This window comes from Primulina huaijiensis, chromosome 14 (genome assembly GCF_012295235.1).
Source record: "Primulina huaijiensis isolate GDHJ02 chromosome 14, ASM1229523v2, whole genome shotgun sequence".
Lineage (NCBI taxonomy): Eukaryota > Viridiplantae > Streptophyta > Magnoliopsida > Lamiales > Gesneriaceae > Primulina > Primulina huaijiensis.
This window is the reverse complement of record NC_133319.1, coordinates 6,502,600-6,513,830: the sequence shown is the minus strand read 5'-3', so window position 1 is coordinate 6,513,830 and position 11,231 is coordinate 6,502,600. Positions and strand designations below refer to the sequence as shown.

The 11,231-nt window shown below is 30.9% G+C and overlaps 1 protein-coding gene across 2 annotated transcripts; it reads right to left on the bottom strand.

Moving 5' to 3' along the window:
• Positions 1-9,271: 9,271 nt before the first annotated feature.
• Positions 9,272-10,989, bottom strand: LOC140957492 (ubiquitin-conjugating enzyme E2 20). Of its 2 annotated transcripts, XM_073414782.1 has the most exons (7): positions 10,684-10,989; positions 10,346-10,373; positions 9,997-10,224; positions 9,844-9,907; positions 9,648-9,707; positions 9,425-9,508; positions 9,272-9,394 (listed from the first exon to the last, which is right to left on the bottom strand). In XM_073414782.1, exons 1-6 carry the CDS (start codon positions 10,821-10,823, stop codon positions 9,465-9,467), a joined length of 564 nt encoding a protein of 187 aa, XP_073270883.1. In that variant the 5' UTR covers positions 10,824-10,989; the 3' UTR covers positions 9,272-9,394; positions 9,425-9,464. The 2 variants fall into 2 exon arrangements, with proteins under 2 accessions (XP_073270883.1, XP_073270882.1); XM_073414781.1 differs by having other exon boundaries at positions 9,272-9,508; positions 10,684-10,988.
• Positions 10,990-11,231: the final 242 nt, after the last annotated feature.

The following is an 11,231-nucleotide window of genomic DNA, read 5'->3' as shown; positions in this document are numbered from 1 at the left end:
ACAAAAGATTGATATTTGATTTATTAATTTTGTATATTAATTATAAAATATATAAAAAAATATTTATTAAATTTAATGTTATACTTTTTTTAATATATAATTTATTTTTTTAATGAAGATTTTATAATTTATATTTATTAATATGTTTAGATTCGATAAAAAATTGAATAAATTCATGAGTCATTAATACATTCGTTAAATAAAATTTGAGCTCAGTTCGATTATAAACGAGTCGAACTCAAACATTTAAGAGTTTCGCTCGACTTGGTTAGGTTTGATTACATCTCTAAGCATGAAGACCACTCAAATATGATTTTATAATAAAAATATTAACTTAAATATATATTTTATGTATATGTGATCTAGTTCAGTTTTACGTAATTACAATTCAATTTTGAGTATACGATAATTTATTATGTTTTGACATATATGATCAGTTATACGATTTAAGAAATAAATTCAATTAATTCATTATTTATTATTCTATAATATCTAAAATAATAATTTAAATTCAGTTTTTATAATTTTCTTCAATTTTTCTATATTACAATTATATATAAATTATCGTATTTCATTTAATTTTAAAAATAAAGTTGAGTTATTTAAATTGTTTTATTATAGATTTGCTAATTGTGTGACTTATAAATTAAATTATTTTTAAATAAATATAAATATTTTGTAACCGTCTTTTTATTAAATTATAATTAGCTACACAAATTTAAGAATAAACAAATATATAAATAGAATGTAATAATTTATATTTGAATTATTAACATTATATTCAGTTATTAATAGTAAATAAAATATTTTTTTTTCTTAAACCACGATTTAAACTGCCGGTTCGGTTTGAGTTAAAAACCATAAACAAATCATGATAATTTCGATTTTAGGTTATAAAACCAAAATAAGAATTTAAGATTAGAGTTCGATTTGACTTTCGGTTTTTTCTGATTTGGAATTTGATTTTTCGGTTTAGACTATATCTTTCTTTCCAATATCTGTGATAATTTCCACCACGAAGCCAATATGCATTAAAATCAAATAATTTCTTATTTCATATCGTATCGCGTATAAAAATTCGAGAGCATAAAACTTATATTATCATAAAGCTATTAAACATGTAATGTTAACATATAATTCATGTAATTATGTAGGTAACATCATATTAAATCATATAAAGCATGTAAACTAACAATTTGATGCTTGACGACTGATCTTTCTAGTGCTGATGGTGGCACAATCCATTACAGGACCTTTGCTCTGATACCAACTGAAAAGAAAATAGTTTAAATCGTCAAACGTTTACCAAACTTAAAAACATTATTTGAAAAGTATAGTTCATACTATAACCTCTCAAAAATCTCTCATAACATAAATAAAAATCATGTAATATTTTTAACATAACTTAAAATCATAAATCATAACTAGTGCGGAAAACTAGCGTCGGTCCTCGGGTTATGTGCACCTTCAGTCCAGAAAAGTCAACCATCAAGACCTTCATTAACATAATTATCATAATCACCTACATCCATCACACCTAGTGAGTCTAAAGACTCAACACACCATAATCTTGATAACAACTACTACATATACATATCATATACAACAGTGAAAATACTTGTATTTAAAATATCATTTTCATGAAGATGCGTAAACTTTAAACATTAACATTTTCGTAAACATTTTCATGATGCATAACCTTTAAATATAAACATGTTCGTAAATATTTTCATAAACTTTTGCATAAACGTTTTCATATCATCATAAACATATTCATATTCATATTCATATCATCATCAACATACATGTATTCCCTTTTTTCCTTTCGTTAAATTCAGATCGTTAATTGTGACTTTCGTGTTCGTCTATGTCTACGTGTTAGGCGATGGATCCATCTACATGTAACCACAGTACTGGGCGGCGAGAACACCAGCAACACTCTCACCGGTCAACTGGGCCTTGGCCTATCCTCATAATTTGGAAATACGATCGTCGGGGCTCCCTCGAGGGCCTTCTCCCATAGACGGGCTCCCTCTGGGGCCCTCTCCCACAAATGGGCTCCCTCTGGGGCCTTCTCCCCTCACGACATCCCCATTCATATCATCATATTCGTATCAATGGACATAAAATCATCAGGCTCCCACTGGGACCATAACCCTCACGATATCTCCAACATATCATCGTATTAGTCACAATTACTTCACTTCTTTCAACGTTTCATATTCTCATCACTTTATAAAATTTAAACATGCATATACGTTTTTCTTTTAAACTACGTTTCGTTTTATCATGAAAACTTATAAATATAATAAATCATAACATATTAAATCATAAAATCCATAAACATTTTAAAAATACATTTTTAACATATTAAAAATCCGTAAACATTTAAAATAAACGTTTTAACATATAAAAATCATAAAAAGCCATAAACGTCTTAAAATCATCATTTTAACATATTAAATCATAAACATTTAAAATAAACATTTTGACATAAAAATCCTTAAACATATAAAATTCCATATACATTTAAAATAATCATTTTAACATAAAAAATTCCATAAACATCCATAACCATTTAAAATAATCATATTAGCATGTAAAACAGTATTCAGAGCACTGTCATGACGTTAACTAATTTCTAGGCCTCGAAACGACATCCCAAATCATTCCAAACTTAACATATGATCTTAAAATACACCCATAAATATTTCTTAGACGTAAACTTATGCCCTCGACTAATTTCTCAAATCGTTTTTAAAACTTAGACGTACATCCCGGTTTTGACTCGTATGAACCCGAAACTTAACCAAACTTTCTCCAATTTGAACCAAAGCTTAATAACACCTAAATAAACTATTTTCAAGCCAACACAAGCCAATTAAAGCCCATGGATAGCCTATACTACCTACTGAAAATTTCTGCACAAACCCTAGCCCATATTTGGTTCGAACCTAAGCTAACCTCGACTCCAGCCCCTCAGCCACATGTCCAGACCTTAGTTGACCATCCTATGACCCTGACTAACCCATAAGGAACCTGCTGGACCGAGCCTCCCACGTCTAGAAGCCGAAGCCATGCCGTCGCGACCCGCCAAGCTATGCACGGCCCTCCCTCATCGCCCAATTCCCTAGCCCTTTGAACCAGCATCGTGCAGCCTCTCTAGGATACTCACGCAACCCCCTAGTGTCCCCTGGTAGTGCCCTATCAGCAGGAAAGATCCGCAAGCCTCTAATTTCCCTAACCGAAACCCTAGTGCCCAAAAAACATGCAATTTTCGTTCAACCTTGCACCCCTGCTGTCCAGCCCCTCCAACATGCATCTATGGACTCTTAAACATGTGAAAAATCATTCTTTCAAGTTCCTCTACTGTGGCAGCCTCTTTGTGCATCAATAGGAGGAGTTTTAAAAAAGAAAAACTCTTGTTTTGTGCATGTATAGCCATAAAAACGAAAATATGAAAAGTGTATCATGTTTTTCATGCAATCATGTACCAAACACATAATATGGTGTGAAAGATGAGAAAAAAGAGATTAAGACGTATCTTTGCATTTTAAACGTACGATTTTACGTTGACGATTGCGAAGAACGACCTTGGCTTGAAACTCTCTTGAAACCTTCAACTTTTTCCTTCAATTTGATTGTGTGTGCAGTGTGTTTTTGAAAGAAAAGAAAGAGTTTGAGTGGGGAAGGGGAGTGGGACGTGTATTTGTAGGAATTAATGGGGAGAAATTGCACTTTAAATAGATAAATAAAACACTAACCAAGCTTAGGCCCATTAGGTAGTTAATTAGGCCCAATTAAGTTCATTAGTGATTAATTAAAATATTAAAAATAATTTTTCTTAAATAAGTTTGTGAATTTATTAGCCGGATTGCTAAAACATTCGTATTTTGTTAAAAATCCAACACCGATAAAAATTACGTCTCGACACATAAAATCACCTCAAAACCTCTTATTTTCAAAAATAAGAAAAAACATCACTCTTATTTTAAATAATTAGAAACAAATAATCAATAAAAACATTTTCTATTTTTCAGCCCTCGGTCTCCGTTCCTAGATCGTAACTCGAATAACCTTTAAAAATACATTTTAATGCAACCATATAGAAAAATATATTTTAAACATGTCAATATGCACAACATAATTAATTCATGCAGTTAAAACATTTAATTAAAATATAAGAGAATTTAATAATTGCATGCATGTGGTTCGCGTGGACTTTTAAATTTTCGGGGCGTTACAAAAATGTACCTCTTAGTCACATTTTCAAGATTTTTGCCTTAAAAACCAATCCATCTGAATGAATTAACAATAAAGAAAGACAACATAATATCAACTTTGAGATGATCAAACAAAGGAAAAGTATTTACATTCATTTTGAATTTATTCTTCTTATTTATTTTCAAAAGAGAGTTTGCTTCATTTTCTAGTTATGAAACTTGTGATTTGTAGTGCTACTATCACAAGTTGGAAGTCGTTCTATTTTGGAAGACGACTGTCATATTCCTGAGCACCATAATTCGTCTTAAGGACAAAAAATTTTCTCACATCGACTTCAAATTTGCTAACATATCTTCATGAGTTTAGTTATCTTCAAGTTGCAGATCAAATGAAGGTGTTAAAGGAGAATTCACACCAACAATCTTAAGATGTATATTATTCTTCAAATTCTTTCTTTTTTTGGTTTACAAATTTGAAGATGTATGATAATGAACATGAACGATTTCAAATTATGCAGTCTCACGACAATACAAAAAAAATGTGAATTGCTGAATTTCAAATATCATGTTTTGAAATTTTAATGTTTCTTTTTGTAAGAGTAATTTAATTTGATGTTCTTTCGAATAATTTGATTGAACAACTATGAATATATTTATTTTCTGTGCAAAATACAAGGGTTATAAATATATGAACCACAAGGATTATGCTAATCACATGAATATGAGTATGTCCATTCAAGTAGTTTTTTAGCTCAAGAATTCAAAAATTTTGTGTATTGATTTTAAGAAGATTCTTGAGATTAAGGAAATAGAAAATCAGAATATATAAGACTAAAGATCTTAAACTTATACTATAGATTGAAAAAGATAATCAGTCATATGTCTAAAATTTATAACATCAAATAAGATATGCATTGAAGCATAAATTGTCTCAATCCATTTACTAGAAAGTTTTATAGCTCCTTAAATAGAAGAAAAGAATATTTCAACATATTGATTGATGACAGTATAAGATATGAGATGTATATCTTGCGAAATGAAAGATGAAGTTTTAATGATTTCTAATGGATATAAGAATGAAGGATATAAGAATGAAGAATCAATTATATACAATGTGTTGTATATATTGTGACAAGTTGTTGTACTCGTTTTTTTATTTCAGTTGAATTTTGTAAGTTGTATACACTTAAAACTTTGAATTTGCAAGATATTAAATCTTGCATTAAATTTTTTTATGATTTCACACTCACAATGGAATTCGCGATTCCAAGTTCTAAATTTTTTAAGCAAATATGCTTAAATCTAAATTTGCAAGATATTTAAAATCTTGAATTTAGATTTTTAAGTTAAAACACTTAAAATTTGGAAACTTAGAAGTTTCAATATCAACCCAACAATAAGTGAAGCGATAAACTTGAAAAATACTATGTTGTCAAATTTGAGAATAATATATAAAGTTTGAATTATTTAAGCAAGAATGATTAAATCAAAACTTAACAAGATATAAAATATTGAATTTAGATTTATAAGTTCATATTGCTTAAAATATATAAAGTTACGCTTACCAAATTTGTGGGAAGGAAGCTTTTGACAACAGTATTTGAACTACATCATTTTCCTTTCTTTTTTCTTTTTAATTTAATTCTACATGAAAATTTTTTAAGCTTTCACGCTTAAAAATAAAAAATTTACAATATATAAATTCTTTTGTTTGGATTTTCTAAGTTTGTGCTTAAATTTCAAACATTAGAATTATATTACAAAATTGTTTTGAATTATTTCAAAAAAGTGTATTTAAATCCAAGTTTATAAGAAATTATTTCTTGGATTCAGATTTATAACTTTTAACGTTTATATTCAAATTTGATAGCACTCTATTATACATTTCAAAATTTGTGTAACTTCAAAAATATAATAAAGTCTTATAAAAAAGTGTGGGGTGCAATATTTAAGGTAAAAATATCATGTTAAAATATGACACAAAAATAAATCAATGATGGTAGGTCTGGATGTGATCGTCAAATACAGAATATCGTCCTAAATTTAATCTCCAATGTTGTTATCATTTTCGATTGAGTGAAATCATAAGATAACTTAACAGATTTGTTGTATATAGTCTTGGATGGAGATCAAATATATAGCTTTTATGAGGAATGAGCTTAAATTCTACAAAATAAATTTTCATAGTGGTAACACAACCTTGTTGATTGGAGATCCTAAGATCTTGGTTCAATATCACAACAAAATTATGAGAACTTGAACTAACATTGGGGAATTATTCTCTTCTAATTCATAGGACGATGAGTGTATTAACATACTAAGGTAGTTAGATTAATTATTGTATTTTAAATTATTTCATTACCTATAAAAGATAAAGTTTTGTATTATATGATTAAAGAGAAATCACTTATGTGAGTGTGAGGACGAGTTGTTTTAAAATAACACTTATGAAATCAAGATGTGTTCAATAACCAAAACGGACACAACCGAAAAACCAAAAGAAAATGATGGATATGTTATTGTGTAGGTACTGTTGTCTGGTTTTACACAAACCGACTAGAAGTTTAAGACATCATATTCACATAGTAGCTAAGTAAATATGATATTATTCTGCCAAGAAGGTTTAAATCCAAAAGTCACATCTCATGATGCGATGATCTTATTAGTAAACTATCTTTAGATATCAAGTGCGTTCATACATTAATTAATTCAAATGGGGGATTGTTAGAATATTTGAGTTCAATGAATAGANAAAAAAAAAAAAAAAAAAAAAAAAAAAAAAAAAAAAAAAACTTAACTTGAGAAGAACGTTCAAATGTGTGTCTTAAAAGCTGTGAGGAAGTTTCTCAAGCAGCAACGGAGGTCCAGAGGCGCCTAGGCCACCCGTTAAGCGACGATGTTTACCAAGAGTTGAGAATTTCCACGAATCTTTGTCACCAAAATATATCTCTTGGACACATTTTCGATATTTGTGACTTAAATATCAATCAATCTGAATGAATTAATGAGAAAAAAAAGAGCATTTTCATTCATTTCGAACTTCTTCTTCTTCTTTCTTCTCAAAATGGAGTTTGCTTCATTTTCTGCATATGGAACTTGTGATTTGTAGTAATACTATCACAAATTGAAATTTGTTGTATGTTGAGAGACAATTGTCATATCCCGTTAACGCCATGTACATGACAAATTTGTGTCAATAACAAAGAGTTTTCTCTTAGCTCGGCTTCAAATTTTCTGACATATCTTCATGAGTTTAGTTATCTTCAGGTTCAGTTCAAATGAAGATGTTAAGTAAAATCTCCATCAACAAAAATATCAATTGAAGCCAAGAAATATTCAATAACTGATAGTTCCCGAAAGGGATATTGGTTCCAGGTTGAATCGAATTCCACTTCAATTGTGAATCGGATTAGTTGCTTTAAAATGAATCCGAAATCATTTTAATCTAGTACCACAACTAGTTCTAACACCGGTTTCATATAAATATAATAGATAACACGAACACTACACACACACATATAGATAATTAATAAATAAATTAAGATTTGACATGAGACTTATATATAATTTTGGTCTCAATCTGTTTCAATCCAGCTTATTAGTTTCAGTTTTGGATTGAATTACGCTCACAATCCGCTAAATCCGGAAACGATCCAATACATTATTATACATAATTGGTTTGGTTTCATCACCCGGCAATCTGAAACCAATCTGATCTGGTCCAGATCATGCCTAGGTAAAACCTGTAAGTATAAACGAGTGAGATTTTAAATTGATTATATTAAATTTGAAAAGTCATTTTTTAACTTTCGAGAGTAAAAATGACTTATCATTAATTTTGACATAATTAATTCAATCTTTAAAAATAATAAGTGATTATGAATTTTACCTTCACAACCTTAGATATATTTATATTTTTATTGTTTTTCTAGTAAAACGTACATCCCAATCAAAATTTTTAGTAGGATCGAATAAAAATCCAAAGTACCTCATAATCATATTCCATTGATCATATGAGCGAGTTGAACAAAAACCAAAATGGAACCTTCCTAAACTTGTATCCCAACTCGAAATAAGTTTATAATTTTATTACAAGTTTGATCACTTAATCATATTAAATTCTTTAACGTTAAATTTAACCTCTTGAATCTAAAGGACATCAATGAGTAATCCACAATCGATGACCATGTGACCCCTAACCGTACAATGGTAGCAGGTTATAATATTTTGTGATTTTTGAAATGCAATACAGATTTGGTCATTGGGCATAACCTTCGTTTATAATTTAATTCTTTAAAACTAGATTCTCATTTTGATAGAACCTGTCGATCACGCTCCATGCTTGGGATGAATACAAGAATTAGAGTTGGGACGGACTTGAACTTAATGTAACAAATTATATATATAACCAAAAAGTCGTTACATTAGACTGTCGAATGAAATTGTGTCATAGAGACTTTGGGTGTCGAAAATATGAACTTTAGTGGGCTAAGTAAAAAACTTTCATATATAATTAAAAAAATATATTGGGTTGAGCTTATTATAGGCCTGGACTGATCTAAGCTAAATCCATCCATGCTGTATGCTTGGCATATGCACGTTATAAAAACGTAGACATAAATATAATAGCACCCACAGAAAATCAACGGCAGTATATGAGCAACGCAATATTCTACTACACATATCCAGATTGTGTCTAGTACTAATATTTATTATTGGTGCGTCGAGAGCCTCTATATATGCATGCACAGCAGCCGTGGGGTGGCGGAGGCGGCGGTAATAATCACAGTTGTAGCAGTGGTGGTATCAGATATAACTGGTTTTTACTTTAACAAGTTCTTCCCAGAGTACTGTAACATGTTCCCAAAAGCAGAAATACTCTGCTTTTGAATTGAGGAATCTGTTATTTTTAAATTTATTTCAATATAGCTGGTCTAATGTGTTTTAGATAAATTGAATTTTTTCTTAAAGCAAAGCCCTTCGTCTTAGCGAAATTCATTTGAAACTTGAAAGGAACGAAAGAGATAAAACAGTATGGAACAATCATGTAAAGTTCGGAAGCCAAGATTTCTATTAATGAAAAGAACAAGAAAAAACAATAAAAAGACATCAATTTTTCCCACAAGCAAAGAACTATATGCTAACATGTAGAAAACAATCTCTTCATTCCAACCATTCGTCCCCTCCAAAGAAGTACTTGATCAACATTTGACAGCAGAAAACATCTCCAGTGATAAAACTTTAGGCAGATTGCTTGTACAATTTCTCAACCATCTTCCTATATTCTGCAGTTGAAAAAACAACAAAACTCAAATCAGACACACATACCGCACAGCTCTTCAGGGATCTATAAAACCACAAGTACCATGAATTTATCAAGGCAAGTGATAGATCTCAAGTACAAGTGTTAGCGTGTGATATTACCTCCTTGGTTTTCCCACAGTGAAGCCGCCGCAGTGTTCAGCGGTGAGCTTGTATTTGGCTCTAGGATACCGTCAGAAACAGGAAAATAAGATCAGAGACAATCATGGAAGGCATCCAAAGAGGAAACTTTTTAATCTCTAAAAATGAGTTCTTGGTTCCTAAATTTTACGCCATTGATGGAAGGAAAGTGTTTTACCTCCAAGTAAACTCTGAATTGATAGCAAGATGGTCCTCACATCGTAAGCAGACGACCATTTATCCTGTGAACATTACCAAATAAATAATCAATTTACATGAAATATATTAGGTAATGCATTCAAGAATACAGTAGACGGAATTCATTAGCAACCTGTAATATATCCAGGCATATGTTCCCATGCAAATCGACGTTGGGATGGAAACAACTGGTCTCAAACTTCACCTTCGGAGGTTTAAAAGGATAATCAGCTGGAAAGGAAAGGGATAGTTTGTATTCCGTTCCTTCGAAAACCGTATCTTTGCTACCCGTAATTGTTCCTTTCCAGCAGAAAATGTTGTCCTCCTCCGGAAAAGCTGATATGCCAGCATCACCACCCATCTAAAGATAATTCCAAGAAAAGCAACATTGAAAAAATAAATTCAGGGCACCCAAAAATTCGTGTAAGTTTTACATTAAAGCCCTCAAAGAAAAGTTCTAGGTTGAATTTCATAGTCCTCACCATAAGTGCCATGAGCTCAGATTGTAACCTGCTCATTGAACCAACAAGAGTTAGACTAGAGTTTTGCCGTAACATCAGAGTACCAAGGGCTAATTACAAATATTTGGTAACGAAACTTTTTTTTAAACCCAAATCAAGAAATATACGCTATTAAAAATCCATCTACCCTCGAGGAATTCAATCGACCAAGCCCTTTCAGATTTAAAACAAAATTCAGGGTGAGAGGTCATAATCACCCTAAAATACAACATTTTAATCATATGGTAAGAGTTTACAGAATCAATAGAAATTTCACGAAAATTAGGGCAAGAAAAATTCCAGATTTCACCGACTCTTACCTTCTCAAAACAGACTGGGTATCCACGGTTTTCGCGGTGGGTACAGGCTGCTTTGATGGCGTCGCCGCCGGAGCTTCAGCCGTTGTGGTGTTTGTGTTGGGGTTTCTGTCTTGGTTGTAGGAGTTGTTAACAGCGGACATCTTTAATCCCTAGTCTGTTTGATTCCTAAAATCGAGTTCGAGATTTGAAAAATGGAGTGTCGGAAATGCAAGATTTCGTCGAAATAGAAGAAGAATGGACGGAATCTGTTCTTCTTCTTAGAATAGCAAACGGCGGACAGATCTGAAAAAGGAGTGAATTGATGTATAAAATGATGCCCATACTTTAGGTTATGAATTTCAAATTAAAATATTGACCGTTACAGAATATGCGGAAAAGTCTTGCTGTTTAACGGCTATATTTGATTTCATTTTATATTTTAATGATAGGCTGAATAGACCGGTGGGGCGTCCAAAGTATCGGGTCTGCACCTGGATCTGTGACCCATTTCAATTGTTATATTATATTATATATATATATATATATAACAACATTTTATATTATGGATG

What these genes read in the sequence shown, in the direction of transcription:
- LOC140957492 (XM_073414782.1), bottom strand. Translation starts at nt 10,823, where the DNA reads ATGTCCGCTGTTAACAACTCCTACAACCAAGACAGAAACCCCAACACA. An exon ending in ACCCAGTCTGTTTTGAGAAG is followed by an intron (nt 10,374 to 10,683) that starts GTAAGAGTCGGT and finishes TTCAATGAGCAG; the next exon opens with GTTACAATCTGAGCTCATGG. An exon ending in TATGCCTGGATATATTACAG is followed by an intron (nt 9,908 to 9,996) that starts GTTGCTAATGAA and finishes TAATGTTCACAG; the next exon opens with GATAAATGGTCGTCTGCTTA.